Source organism: Chelonia mydas, chromosome 5, assembly GCF_015237465.2.
Source record: "Chelonia mydas isolate rCheMyd1 chromosome 5, rCheMyd1.pri.v2, whole genome shotgun sequence".
NCBI lineage: Eukaryota > Metazoa > Chordata > Testudines > Cheloniidae > Chelonia > Chelonia mydas.
The window spans coordinates 6,011,621-6,027,215 of NC_051245.2; the positions used below are offsets into that span (position 1 = coordinate 6,011,621).

The following is a 15,595-nucleotide window of genomic DNA, read 5'->3' on the forward strand; positions in this document are numbered from 1 at the left end:
ACTTAAAAAGAAGACAAGGAAAATGTAACTTCTTGTGGAAGCTCATGAGAGCTTTCAACTAAAATTGGTACGGTGGACATTCCAAGCCGTGATGGCAATGCAAGTCTGTCAAACTTTGGAAACATGGTAGTATTGTACAGACTGCAATGGATGGCATATTATGAAAATATCATTCAGCATGATCCTGAAAATGTATTTTATGCACAGCACCTGTCAGCTGGTAACAAATCCTTTGGTTGCTGTCTCACTGTATATACAGTACCCTGAAGAGTGGCACAACTTTTGGGCCTTATGTAATAATGCAAACAGTGAAGGAGCTGTCCAAAACTTTCCAGCCTCTAATACCCAGCTTGATTGCCTCTTCTCCTTTCCACAGGGACAGCGTCAGGATCTAGAAAGGATGCGGCTACATCTCCTGTACTGACAGGCAGCAGAAAAGAGCTTGTAACCACAGCCACATCACCAATCCAGCATGACACATCACGGTAAGCTGCTGGGTAATCTCTGGTTTAAGATTCTGCAAAGGCAACCATCATATTGCCCAAGATGCAGGGAAGTGGCTGAGTTTCTGTGATATTTCATGTTAACGCAAGGTGGATAATATAAACTAAAAACTGCCATGTCCTTTGACATTTATAGTAAGCCTTAAATTGCTTGTTAGAATAAGATAAGCAGGAATATGCCAAGTTCTAACGTTTTAATTTTACTTGAATTTTGACCAGAAGGTATTTTAAGTTCCAAGTCCTGACATTAAATACATTTGTAAATAGTTTAAAGGGATGGCATTAACCCTGGTTAGGTTTTAAATCCACTTGAAGATTTTAATACCCCTCCCCCTCATATTTTTTCCAATGACATTTCTTTTAAAATATTTTGTAGAAATGTTATTTTGTGTTTAATGACCAGCTACAAAATCACATTAAGTCAGCAATTCCTGATTATACTATACATCAGCTCTAAAGGCTTTGGGAGAGCAGCATTATCCCTCTTATTCCAAAGAAAAAGAAGAAAGCTGAATTGTCGTTACCCTTGTTGGACTGAAAAACAACTTTGCCTTTTTGGGGGATTACAATTCTAGTCGTGAGTATTTAAAAAAAAAAAAAATACACCCCACGCTTACACTTTGTTTCAACAAAATCTTTAGTTAAACTAAATGAGTCAGTGTATGGTACTACAGGAATATACAATGTTATAGAATACTAGTTTGATTGCTCTGTGCAACAGATGAATAAAATGTAGGACACAGTTCCCAAGAAGAGTTAAAAATTACTTGAAGAAACTAAAGGGCTTGGCAGCTGAATCAGTGTTTAATTTTTTTTTTAACCCAATGGACTAAATTCTGTATCATCCCTACATTCTTGGCAGAGGCTGGCAGTTCATTTCTATCTTCTGAGGAAACTTGTGACATATAATAGGTGAAAAACTATTATTATTATTACAAATTTGTACTTATTCAGTAACGTAAACAACATTTTTTTTCTTTTGGAAAAAAAAGGATGATATTTCTGGAAGGATATAAAACCTAGACAGATAGAAGGGTTCTGCTTTCCACAACTACATGTTTAAACAAACAAAAAAGCACAAAACTGCAATAAAGCATTATCTTCAGAAGCCAACATTGTCTAATGATGAGTGTCTGTGAGATATTGTTGGGTATTTTCTAGTGACAATTTAGAAACAAGGCTGAAACTCTCCTACAAGCAATGAGGAGAAGGTATAAGAAAACTATACTGTAGAAAATTATACTGTAGAAATCAAGTCGTACAGAAAAAGGAATCTGATTGAAAACAAGAGAAGGTCCATACTAACCGCATGGGAGCATAAAATAATCATTGAGATATAACATTAAAAATTATGTCACATACAGGAAGCGATCAGTCAAATAAATCTGATTAGTCAATCGTCATATTAGTGAATAAAAAAATCTGACAAATTCCAGGCTTCTCTATGATCTTTGCTTTTCTCTGTCTCTGTTGGTACTTGTGTAAGTGTAATTGACCAGGTTAAACAGCCATGTTGTGCTTTTCCTTACTCCTGGGCTTCTCTAATTGAAAATGGTAAATGGACAAGTGTTTCTGTGGAGGCCTAAAGCTGATTTTATTCTTCGTCAAAAAACCCCTGCATGCATAGTCTAAATTTATCACTGAATGATTACAAGCTCAGACTGCAAGTTTAACTCACTAAATTAATCAATATTGAGAATTATAGCTCTTTTATGCCACGAAAGTTAAGGGTCTGTCAGCATGTTTTTTATAATCCACAATTTGAGAGATTAAGTTTAACTACAACCGTTTTCTTGGGACTGAAACTTGCTGTACAAAGCCTGAGCCGAAGAACATATTTAATTAATCTGCAGTAGATGTAATCTAATTACTTTTCACTATTTAAACTTATAGGGGCTAATTCAGTTCAGGTTTATGCTAGCCCTAACTAGCATAAATCCTGGCATAGGGCAGCTACGGTAGAAAATCTGCCAGGAACAAGGTGTTAGAAAGTGTCTGCAACCTCCCTGCCAATGAGGGGCACAAGCTTGCTACCTCAGCTTCAGAAAATGGTTGGATAAGTAGCCATGGCTAGGGTGGCTAGAAGATGTGCTAGTTCTGTAGCCTCTCTGGGTGGTGTTCCACAGGAGCTCTCATTGGGTGTTAAATCTACCTCCCCTGAGAAAGACAGAGTGGTACTACCTCCTTCCTTCACTGTGAATGAATCACCCCGGGACAAAAAGGGTGGAGTGAAACTGGCGGTAGGTGTTAGAAATAGAGGTGTTGTGTTTTGAGATGCTTAATAGTCTTAATTCTAGATGCCAAAGATTTGTCTTCCAGAATGAACATTAATAAGCTACTTTTAAGGGGTATTAGATGGACCCTGTTTCGGTATCTGAGATACTGACATCGGAAAGTAGCTCACATGCATGCCTGCCATGGCACAGCATGGTGTGTTAAATTTAAACTACTTGCAAGTCAGGTGTTTGCATCTGTGCAAATGTCTCAAGGTTTGGTTCACAACAGGTATGGGAAGCTTTTCCATTGCATATCCTGAAGTTTTTAAACCCTGGTTGATGCAGGCTTGGCTTTCACTGCAAACCCATAAACAAGGTTCAGGTTGGGCAGACTCTAACAAGGGGCTAGTGGCCTTATTGGAAGAAGAGTGAACCCTGTTCCTGTCCTAAGAGCATAATTTCTCTGCCTGCTGTAAAGTATCATCCTCTCAGGTGGCCAGGAATGACTGCAGAATCTGTTCACTCCTCTCACTCCCTTCTTGTTTTCCAGAGGCAAGACAGTATTTTTGGCTGTGACCTGCAAGGAAATGTCAGTAGGGAAGGAAGCCCTGAAATAGAGGCTATGACCTTTATTAAACCTCATATCACAATCCTAATTTTACATTTTCCACTAAGGTGTTGTCTACGCTACAGAGTTTTGTTGGTGCATGTTACGCCAACAATCAAAACCTGGTCTAATTACACAGCTTGTGCATATTCACACAATGCTCCTGTCAGCAGAGCACATCCACGGTTGGTGCTCTAGCATCAACAAAGAGAACAATGCACTGTGGGTAGTTATTCTACTGTGCTACTCGCCACCTTCTGCGGCTAAGAGTTGTGGGAAGGCGGAATGGATCACCATGCATCCTGGATGCATGCTCGATGTCCCATGGTGCAGTTTTTTCCATCCCATAGAAGCATAGAAGATTAGGATTAGAAGAGACCTCAGGAGGTCATCTAGTCCAACCCCCTGCTCAAAGCAGGACCAACCCCAACTAAATCATCCCAGCCAGGGCTTTGTCAAGCTGGGCCTTAAAAACCTCTAAGGATGGAGATTCCACCCCACTCCCTACGTAACCCATTCTAGTGCTTCACAATCCTCCTAGTGAAATACTTTTTCCTAATATCCAACCTAAACCTCCCCACTGCAACTTGAGACAATTACTCCTTGTTCTGTCAACTGCCACCACTGAGAACAGCCTCACTCTTTGGAACTTCTTTGGAACCCCCCTTCAGGTAGTTGAAGGCTGCTATCAAGTCCCCCCTCACTCTTCTCTTCTGCAGACTAAGCCCAGTTCCTTCAGCTTCTCCTCATAAGTCATGTGCCCCAGCTCCCTAATGATTTTCATTGCCCGCCGCTGGACTCTCTCCAATTTGTCCACATCCTTTCTGTAGTGTGGGGCCCAAAACTGGATGCAGTACTGCAGATGTGGCCTCACCAGTGCCAAATAGAGGGGAATAGTCACTTCCCTTGATCTGCTGTCAATGCTCCTACTAATGCAGCCCAATATGCCATTAGCCTTCTTGGCAACAAGGGCACACTGTTGACTCATATCCAGCTTCTTGTCCACTGTAATCCCCAGGTCTGTTTCTGCAGAACTGCTGCTTAGCCAGTCGGTCCCCAGCCTGTAGCAGTGCATGGGATTCTTCCTTCCTAAGTGCAGGACTCTGCACTTGTCCTTGTTGAACCTCATCAGATTTCTTTTGGCCCAATCCTCCAATTTGTCTAGGTAACTCTGGACCCTATCCCTACCCTCCAGCATATCTACCTCTCCCCCCAGCTTAGTGTCATCCACAAACTTGCTGAGGATGCAATCCATCCCATCATCCAGATCATTAATGAAGATGTTGAACAAAACTGGCCCCAGGACCAACCCTTGGGGCACTCCGCTTGATACCGGCTGCCAACTAGACATCGAGCCGTTGATCACTACCCATTGAGCCCAATGATCTAGCCAGGTTTCTATCTGCCTTATAGTCCATTCATCCAATCCATACTTTTTTAATTTGCAGGCAAGAATACTGGTGGGGACCGTATCAAAAGCTTTGCTAAAGTCAAGATATATCATGTCCACTACTTTCCCCATATCCACAGTTATCTCATCCTAGAAGGCAATCAGTTCGGTCAGGCATGACTTGCCCTTGGTGAAGCCATGTTGACTGTTCCTGATCACCTTCCTCTCATCCATCATTCTACAGGCATCTGACTGTGTTTCACGACATTTTTCTATTACCCTTGTTTACTGTGCACCCACCATCTCTGTCTGAAAGGATGGATCCTGCATTGCTTTCTACTTTTGTGGTCACTTATGAACGCATGGTGGCTGGTCATGCAGTGTATAATGAGCACCCAATCTGAACTGGAATCAGAAGTGCCTTACATGCTGTGTGACGTGGGAAGAAACACCACTAGATCACTTTTGGCACTCACGGAGCAGTTGCACATTGTGGACTGTTGCTTTTGGGCTCGGGAAACAAGCACTGAGTGGTGGGATCACATCATTCTGCAGGTTTGGGATGAGGAGCAGTGGCTGCAGAACTTTTGGATGAGGAAAGACACCTTGCAGGAACTGTGTGCAGAGCTCTCCCCAGCACTGGACACCAGAATGAGAGCTGCCTTCTCGGTGGAGAAGCGCGTGGCGATTGCTGTGTGGAAGCTAGCAACTCCAGACTGCTACCGGTCAGTCACGAATCAGTTTGAAGTCAGGCAGTCCACTGCTGGGACTACATTAATGCAAGGGTGCAGAGCCATTAATCGCATCCTCCTACGAAGGACTGTGACTCTTGGCAATGTGCATGAAATAGTGGATGGCTTTGCAGCAGTGGGATTCCCTAACTGTGGCGGGGTGATAGATGGCATGTATGTCCCAGTTTTGGCCCTGGACCATCGTGCAACAGAGTACATTAATAGAAAGGGGTACTTCTCTATGGTATTGCAGGCATTTGTGGTCTTGCAATAAAAAAAATGGTCCTGACTCGCAGTACCACCAGATGACTCTGCCGTGTGGTCTGCATCGTCCTCCAACTTGACCTCCTCATCCATGACTTCGTTCTCAGGGTTGAGTCCACTGTCTCCAGCCCCGTCGAAGTATCCCTGGGGCTCTCGGTGGTGGAGGTGGGGTCACCACTGAGGATGGTGTCAAGCTCCTTATAGAAGCGGCAGGTCTTTGGTGCAGCACAGAGCAGTGGTTTGACTCCCTTGCTTTCTGGTACACCTACCTGAGCTCCTTTATCTTGACATGGCACTGATGTGTGTCCTGTTCATAGCCCTTATACAACATACCACGAGAAATCTGACTATAGGTATCAAAGTTCTTATGGCTGGAGCAGAACTGGGACTGCACAGCCTCCTCTTCCCACAGTGCCAGCAGATCCAACAACTCCGGTGTGCTCCAAGCGGCAGAGTGTTTTCTGCATGGAGCTGCCATGGTCAGCTTGAAAGATGCACCATGAGCTCTCCACGCTGACTTCTGTCGACAAAACTAGTGTAGACAAGGCCTAAGTGAAGGGATTCAAGAAGGTTCTACAGTAACTAGGCCTCAGCTCTGATATAAGAGACCTCTGAGCTCAGCAAAACAAATGGCCTGTTGCAAAATAGGTTATAATGGTTATAAGTGACAATATAAAGTCAGACACTTTCTTCAGAAGCACCAGTTGTGAAGCTGGCTCTGTGCAGAAAACTCCTTCATCTGCACAGATCCCCACTGAAGCCTTTGGGATACTGTGAAGGTGCAGGGGTGTCTCCCATGCAGATGCAGTGTCAGGGTCTGACTTGGTAAGTCCTAAGACAGTGCCGACCAGTCAGACGCAAAAAGAAGCTAGGAGGTTTTGAACAGCATCGGAGAACTCTGCTGAAATGCAGTCTGTTTCTCTCTTACGGCAACTAAGTAAAATTATTTCTGCTGAGTTTAGGTACAGTCAGATGAATTTAAGGGATTGGGTGATAACCTGGAGTTTTAGTATTAATCCTACATTTTCTAGTTGCAGCTTTAAATCAGGCCTTTAATGCTAATGGAATGTTTTTGAAGTTGAGGTCCTTTTAAATCACTTTTATTTCAATGTCCAAAAGTTTTTGCAACATGTACATTAAATAACACCCCATCTATACTATTATCAGTTAGACTATAAAGGCCTTTTGGAATTTTACCAACAGATTACATTGTGTTAATTTGTGTTTGGGGAAATTTTAAAAACAGAATTACATACCCAATTGCCTAACACATCTCACATGAGGAAGATGAGTATTCAGGGACGTTGCAGCAAATTAATATTTGATGTCAAATGTAATGCACAGAGTATATTTAACAGTGCACATTGGCATGCTGTACAGTCGATTCATTATACTGAATACTTATAAATGAAACAGTGATGTGAAAAAGCATTAACTTTGCATATACAGTAGCTGCTTTTGAGATGCAAGTGCCATGGATGCCTAAATGTGTTTCTGCTCTTAAAATGTTATTCGGTACTAAGTTCTTCCTTCTATAGAGATCTTGTAGAAGCAAAAACTTCTGAAGGAAAGGAAACTTTTTTTTTCTTGGTATCAGACACAATTTAAGATTCAAAAGGAGAAAAAACATCTTCCACTCCTTGTCCAACTTGTAACCATTTTAAGGAATTAAGAGGGTGTGTGGAGAGGGGCAGTGAATGAGGTGGTGAACATGATAGGAAACAAGTTTTCTCTGTTCCCCGAGGAGAGCTAACAGCACGAAAAGTCCAATATAGTTGCTTATGCGAGTGATAAAACCAGACACTGGCAAATTAATCTCTCGTATTCACAGTGTAGGCTGTTAATTGTTCTCTCTGCTGGCTGTCGATATAATGTTAAATTTTCATTCCCCATTCAAGATGGAAAAAGTTGTGGCTGAAAATGTTAACATTTGCATTTTTATTTGTTGATTTATTTAAAGGACAGCCTCTCTTACAGCAATCCATCACTCAGTGACACCCCAAATATGAATAATGTATTGTAGACTTGTGGTTACAATGTGTAATAAGTGCCAGAGACAGTAGAAGAATGTTAACTATGTTGCAAATGTAATATTTATCGACTCATAGTTTATTGCTTTCGAGGTTCAATAATACTGGCCATAGGACATTAATATCACTTATCTTGATTTTAGTTGGGCACCTCCGTATGTAGAAATAACCCATCTATTTAAAGCTTACAAAATAAATGTGAAAATTACAACACTTTGTAAGTAGTACATTATGGTTTACTTTACTTAGATCTTGCAGAGCTCCTTTTCTGACATCTCATTTATTTGTATCCACATTGATTCCAACCCAATCAGTCGACCCATATGGTAAGCACCTTGACTCTCTTTATTCAGGGGCTTTATGGAGTGGATGAACTATGTTGAAACACAGATTCTGACCTAGACTAGATTTGGACCAGGTCTCTACTTCTGTTTCAAAGCAGTTGGAAAAAGGGCCATAAGTGAATTTTCTGTTGCATTTGCTTGAAAAGGCAATGGCTGAGATTGTAATGCTGATAATTTGCCTCTTGATAACGCATGCATACAAAATCTGTTTTTGTTTCCATCTCTATGATTCGATAAAAGACATCTGATTAGGTCAACAATTTTTATGGTGTAAAATTATGTTTGGGGACACTATGGGGGTGTAAATTTTAAAAAATCAGGCAAAGGAACCAAGCAATTTTGGAAGGTTGGAATTGGAAAGTCAGATTTGTTTTCAAAACCAAAATGTTCCTGGTTTAGTAGGTAAAGGGAAAAAATGAACTGATTTTTGCCACATCTTAGATATGCAGCTGTAGCAAACTGATATGCATCATCAGCTGCATCTTCAGTATTTGCACCGCCATGCTGCTTCTGAAAATGTTGGAGACGGGGGAAAGACCACTCCACATCTGCAGTGTTTATTAGTGTGGTTAAAATCTTTAAACTCGCCAGGCCAGATAAACATAGATGAGAACCTAAAATTGGAATAAGAAAACAAGTTAAACAGTGGGAGATTTGTGACCTGGGGCTGAAAAAAGCCATTATCCTAGGAAACATACTCTTGGGAGACCCTGGAATTGGGTTTAACCATGAAAATGCCATGCGTAATTATATTTAATGCTGTAGTCACAGGCTTAATTGTGAAACGGTATTCTGTACAAATACCTGAGGTTATCTAATTTCAAACATGAATGGAGACTTTATTATTTTTGTTATGAGTACAGAGGACACTTGCTTGTACTGACAACTGCTTGGCGATGGCAGTTTTCTTGTGTCCATTGCAGACAACAAAAATCCCAGCAGGAAATTCTGACTCCCAGTGCAAAAGGATTAATGTTAATTAGTAACTGTCAGCTGTAATTGTCACCCTCATCAAAATGCAGAATTATGTATTTCTTAGTTATAAATAACCTTTCTAATTGTACTTGATGTATGCCAGTTTAATCAAAAAGTACACTGGCAAACAGGCAGATATTTGCATTAATCTAGCACTAAATCTTCAAGTTTTTTTGATCATCTTTTATTCCAGACTTGACTAGCTGGGGGAGGACTATTACAGCTGCATATTCCTTAAACGTTTTCCCCCTATTCAGCTGTGTGGATCTGTCAGGATTTTATATTAAAATGAGTGGAAATGTCTTTTGGGATTGTTCCGTGCAACAGAAACCTTGTCAATTTTTGAAGTAGCTGGAAAGGTTTCCATCGCTCAGTGGTGTGACAATAAGTTGATTATGGTTTGAAAGTAATAATAAGCAGAGGAAAGTAGAGTACAAATCATATTACAAAGCTGACTTAACCCTTTTGGTCTGCTTCATAAGATGACACCATTCTTATGCACTGTATGTTTCTTGCACTGGCCTTTCCTACTCACTCCAAATCCCATGTTAGGTCAAAGGTGAAAATCAGTTTAGTGCTTTCAGTCTAGTTCCCATTTGTGTGTGTAACCAAACAGCGAGCGACTTAGAACAATGAAACAAAGAGAAGTACTCCCTGTCCTCTGGCTCCTCCCCATGCTCTGCTTTCGCCTAACATCAAAAAACCCCATTCCGAAGCAACGGCTGCCTCTCCAGTACCGTCCCATCTTTCTTCTTTCCTTCACTGCCTTTCCTGGCTCAAGTTCCTCTCCTCCAATGGAGTTCTGGATCCTCACCCCCATCACTCCACTCATCTAGGTTTCTCGCAGTCTCTACTTGGACAAATTTTAAGGCCGCTACTCCATCCTCCTCCTCCTTGACCTCTCTGCTGCCTCTGGCATTGTCAATCGTACTCTCTTTCACTACACCTCATCCTTCTTCGGCTGTGATGACAATGTCTTGTCCCGGTTCTCCTCCTAGCACCGTGGCCACTCCTTCATTATTTCTTGGTGAATCCTCCATGCTTTTTTCAATTGCATTCTGTCATCCTGTGTTTAGAGGGCCAACAGTGAAAGATTGTGCAGGAGGAGCTCAAGCTAAATATCACTCATGTTCAAAGATCTGTGAAAGATGCTCCTACCAGGGAGAGGAGATTCTGCCCCTATGGTCCGGCTGTGCTCCTGAGAGATCCTACTCTTCCTCCCCCATTTAGCTAGGTAGCAAGGGCCCTTGGGACCTGCAGCTGTTAGGGGATGCCCAAAAGAGAGTGTGTTCCCTGCCTATTCCGGTGTGGACTCACTGCTCCTGCCATCCTTACAGTAGAAGTGCTCTAACTTTGTAATAAAAATAATTTGCCATGGATAGCAATGTCTTTCACAAGGGAATTCAGGGGGAGGGGAGATTGCTGACGTAGTGATGAACCATTTTGCTCTGTTCTTATGTCTTGAAATCCCCAAACCCCCTATCAGCCAGACAGTAAATTACACATTGCCATACTTAGTTTCACTCTCTTTTGAATAGCAGCACCACAACTAAGCTCATCTATTTGTATTTTGACTTCCTTTATCATATTTTAATTATGAGTTGGTAAGTATGAAGGCAGGGCTAGTCTAAATGCAGCATGACCACAGGACTGATGTAAAAGAAGCATAAGTAATTTTTCCTGTTACAAATCATTGGGTTCTAGTGGATTCTTAGAGAGTGAGCTCTTTGGTGAAGAGATGGGATGTGTGTACGGCACCTGTCACAAGAGGGCCTGATCCTGATTATGTCCAGGGCTACCGGAACATACTTGATGATGTTAACAAAGGAGGTCTGAGAGAGAGGTGAGAGTTGCCCCTGCTGTGGCAAGCCCCTCCCAAGAGTGACATCATCGGTGGGTGGGAACAACAGAGTTTAAGGTGAAGGCAATGTTTCCAATACTTGAGATGGCCGCTGGGCCCTTCTCTACCACCAGGTGTTCTCATTAGCTGGGACCCACAAAGCCGCAGAGGAAATTTGAAGTCTGATTATAGAATTTTGCTGATGCAGGGAGCACACAGAGGTGCTGCCCATTGTGGTTCCCTCTATCCCTCCCCACCCAGTTGTGACATCGAGACTAGGGCAAAACTATGCTTTAATAACAGGTGGAATTACATACAGGAGAACCTCAGAGTTACGAACCCTTCAGGAATGGAGGTTGTTCGTAACTCCGAACAAAACTTTGATCTTTCAAAAGTTTACAACTGTGAACATTGACTTAATACAGCTTTGAAATTTTTACTATACAGAAGAAAAATGCAGTTTTCCCTTTATTTATTTTTTTAGTAGTATGTTTAACGCAGTACTGTACTGTACTTGCTTTTTATTTATTTTTGTCTCTGCTGCTGCCTGATTGCGTACTTCTGGTTCCAAATGAGGCATGTGATTGACTGGTCTGTTCGTAACTCTGGTGTTCATAACTCTGAGGTTCTACTGTAGTGGAGATTTTTCTGGGATAGGCATTTGTTTTGTTTGGTTTTGTAAGGATGAGTTTAGCATGTGCTTCTATTTGGCCACATTAGCCCCTTGTCATTTGATTGCTCTTATCAGGGGATATTCCTGTTTCCTTAGCAAGTAAGAAAAAGCATTAAGCTTTACTTTTTCATAGGTAGTCATATATTATATTAGGTCTTTTTCTTTTATACTTGGCTGGGCAGCTAGAGATGCCTTGAAACAATGAATGAATAAAAGTAGGTGATTTTAGTTACTTGAATAATCAAGGCCAGGTGTTGATGGCTAACCATGAGGGCAAAATCCTCCCCAATGAAGAATTTCCAGAGAATAACAGAGATTGTAGGAAATATGATAGTGTCTAAATCAGGAGAAATTTTCCATCCTCCTAACTTTAAAACAAAGGGGTGGGGGTTTGGGGGGGGGGGGCAGGGCTGTCTTTTTGTTTATTTATTTGTTTTGGTTTTGTTTCTCAGTCTGGTTTTACTTCCTTTAGTTAGTGTATCCTCAGTCTTTGTCTATGGTTCTTAATAGGACGGAGAATATTTTGGGAAATATGCATTCATCTCTTAATGTTCTTGGGATAGAAGTATCTTATGTGAAAAAATCAAAATCTAAAGCTCCATATGCTGACAATGATGTATATCAGGAATAACGTCACTGAAGAAAATGAAGTTACACTAGGGCCAAATGACAAGAGAATCAGGCTCCAACTCTTCAAGAAAAAGATAATGAAATAGATACTAAGAATACATCTCTGCACACTCAGACATCTGCTATTATTCATGACAATGTTGCATTGCATAGCATGCTGAAAATCTGGAGAACTGTTTAAGGTAGTTAAATCTTTGTATTAGATGCTTTCAGTGTTTCTTGAGGATTGAATCATACAACATGTCTTCCAATGCTTGGTACAAATTTGAAGGGAACTTTAGGAATAGATGAGAGCATAGTCCCCTTTAGCCCCACCTCCAGCTGTGGCAAGGAGATTTGTTATGTCAACTTGTGGTTATTCTTTGTTTAAGCTGAATCCATCAATTTCCACCTCAGGATGTGACTGATTCTGTTTCTCTTCCTAAATCAGATGGTCCTATTCAAAAACATACACTCTTGGGTAAATTTGTTTTTGTCACACACTGTGACTGGGGTTCTCAAGTTATCTCATCAGTATTCAGTTCAGCTTCTTAAGCAAAACAAAATATCCCCTCCTCCCCCCGATATCACACATTCCACATTTAATCGCAGACACTGGTTTATCTCATTATTTCAGGAACTTAGATTACTGAGTGTAACATACACGCTTCTCTATCCTTGTCAGTTCTGAGGTTTATGTAATAATAATTCAGATGTATTTTATGATTCTGATCAGTTGGTACATTTTTACTGAAGGTCACAAAGAAAAAGTAAAACTATTGTTTTTACTTTGACTGCTCTGGAAACAATGTGATGACTTGGAAGCACAAATATAAAGGAATATAAAGCAATTTACTAATTGTGATTGTTTAGTTTCTGCCTGACACGGAGTACCTTTGTGTTTTGTAACTAGCACAGTATCTTATGTTGTTCTTTTTCCAGTGGCTCTTACTATTCATAAATTTTAGAGGACTTTATATTAATGTAAACATGTCTAAAATAGTTAATGAGAGCAGCCTCCTAAAATGTATATGTCTTGAATAGTTTAATTTTTTTTGTAAAATCAATAAATTTAAAAGCAGAATTCCAAAGTCACCTGTAATATTTCCTGTGTGTTTAGGGAATCTTGCAGAAAAGGTTCTCAAAGATTCTAATACTATTATACTTTTAACTTTCATTTTTGCTTAATCTGCATTGAATCTGCTTTTACTACTTAAAACCAAAATTGGGTTTATTGAAACATTTCAGTTTTGATGATTTTTTAATAAAGATGTAGAACTGTAATCTAATGAAATTACTGGAATGAAATGAGTCAAATTTTTAAAAATGTAATAAGCTGAAGACTTGAAGATTTTATTAAGTGTGTAAAAGGCAAAAGTAAGTCACATTCTTCTATACATTTCCCCATGTGTTCCGTCTTGGATCAGTAGGGTGAAACATGCCATGTCAGAAATGACCTTTGCACCGTTGGACTGATTTTTTCAGGTAAATTTCCAGAAGGGTGAGTTCTGCACACAACTCACATTGCCAGTAGTACTTGTGTTTGTAACTTCCTGTGCCTGTGATCAAGAGATACTGCTTTCAGCTGAGTAGTAGTGCTGAATTCCAATTTTATTCCTTACGATTCAGAGCCATGAATGCATTTTGTAGGGTGTTTGTGTGTCTGTCAATTTATCAGATATCTCTGAAACATAACTGATGAGCAGCTTTACAATTTGTGACTTTGGAAACATTTTTCTCACTCTTGGAAGTAAAATGCTTTCTACACTGTGCACATTGACTGATAATTCAGTGTTGCACCAGACCCAATCTTGAACCCATGTGTCTGCACATGGATCTATTGGGAACTCCCTGGGAGCTTAAAGTACTGAGCAGTTTGTTCCAACAGGGGGCACTGTCTCAGTTAAGGAAACCAGGATGTACTCAGTATTCCAGCATTCCTTTCCTTTCTGACCTGTGGCTGGTGAAGCAGTTCCTGCAAGGATTGCTGAGCATCACCCCAAGTGCCTTGCATCCCAATTCTTGCTTGATGCTTTGTAATTGTTGGGTGTATCCTTATTCTCATGCATACACTTGGAACTTGAAGACTACACTCCCGCACCATTTTGGTAGACTTGAAGGATTCAGAGTCAAAATAGCAGACTGGTCTGATGAGAGAGACCCCAAACCTCAAGACCCTTAGGAACAAATCTCCTTTTACTTGTTCCCCAATCGTATCTTACCTCCTAGATGTGAGAGAGTAGTTTGCCATTTCTTCAGTATAACATGGCAATTAGATATGACAGTGATGGGTACCTCAGAAATGCCTAAATGGGTAGAACATATAGCCCCCCCTTTTAACTGTCCAAACATTCCCTTGCTTCATCTCTTTATGTTTTGTTATATGGACTTTTCAACAGCAAGCCATTTCTACTGGGGCACAAACCGTAACATCACACGACACTGACTTTCCTCAAACCAGAAGATTTTTGTGCCAAGGTTGTAACATTGTATCATTACTTCATTGTATCTGTGTGAAATTTTTAATTTCACGCCCTGCAGACTTCACTGTCTTGCGTGCACTCTTTTCATGTTGTTGCATAGAAGGGTAAGTCCCTGGGTCGCATTCATTTTGTATTGGTTTTTGAGGTTTTTTTGTAAGTTAAAAGATCTGTTTCCTTTGAGTTTTCTGTATAAAATTAAGTGGGCATTGGTGCTAGAAGAACATCCATTAATTATTCATTCAGTCTTTGGCCTCTGCTGTTGCCACCAATAAGGTTGTCAGTTGTGGTGGTTTTTGTGGTGAGAACACATCTACTGAGCCTTGCCATTTCATTTTAATAACCCATCACACAGTAGCTGGGAGCAACTTTTGGTCACTTCCAGCCTGGGTTGGATTCAAATAAGCAACCTGGAAGTGAGCAGCTTAATACCAGTCTCTTGAGCCACTCAGATCCTTACTTAATTTTTTTGTAGCGTATCCGTGATACCAGGTAGTGCGTGACAGAAGTGCAGGGTATCGACAGGTGTATGGTTTTAGAAAAGTAATCCCAAGGAGCCCAAGAACGCCTTTACTAGTTATTGCTGGGAATTAACAGACTAAAACTTCTCTTCCATACCCATCTGTTCAGCTGCAAAAAGCAGGTATTTTATCTCAGTGTGACACCTACCACCTGTGTACAGTTTTTGAAATAGGTTGTTAGAATGTAATGCCTACAGCCCAGGGGAGCCTGGCGCAAGTACCCTACACTCCAGGCTTTACTGCTGGCTTGTTCTAAGGGTACCTTATAATGCCATGTCAAGTCTGCTGGTCTGTTTTGCCCTATCGTGAGTTCTCATGCTCACCATGTGACTCCTCGCTAGCCCTGTTGTGTCCCCCTTTGACTCCTTTCTAACACGCTGTCTTACACTGTGCTGGTGGTACCTGGTTGATT

General features: G+C 40.9%; 1 protein-coding gene across 8 annotated transcripts in view; it reads left to right on the forward strand.

Moving 5' to 3' along the window:
- The window catches only part of KIAA1328 (KIAA1328 ortholog), a 265,733-nt gene that overhangs the window by 224,035 nt on the left and 26,103 nt on the right, over positions 1–15,595 (forward strand). For 5 of the 8 annotated variants that reach the window (XM_037902428.2, XM_043547687.1, XM_043547688.1 and 2 more), the window contains one exon: positions 377–485. In XM_037902428.2, the coding sequence (XP_037758356.1) occupies positions 377–485 (109 nt within the window). Of the gene's footprint in view, positions 1–376; positions 486–4,774; positions 4,830–7,990; positions 8,597–13,609; positions 13,668–15,595 lie in introns of those variants that run through there. The other 3 variants (XM_037902429.2, XM_037902426.2, XM_043547689.1) reach the window with 3 other exon arrangements.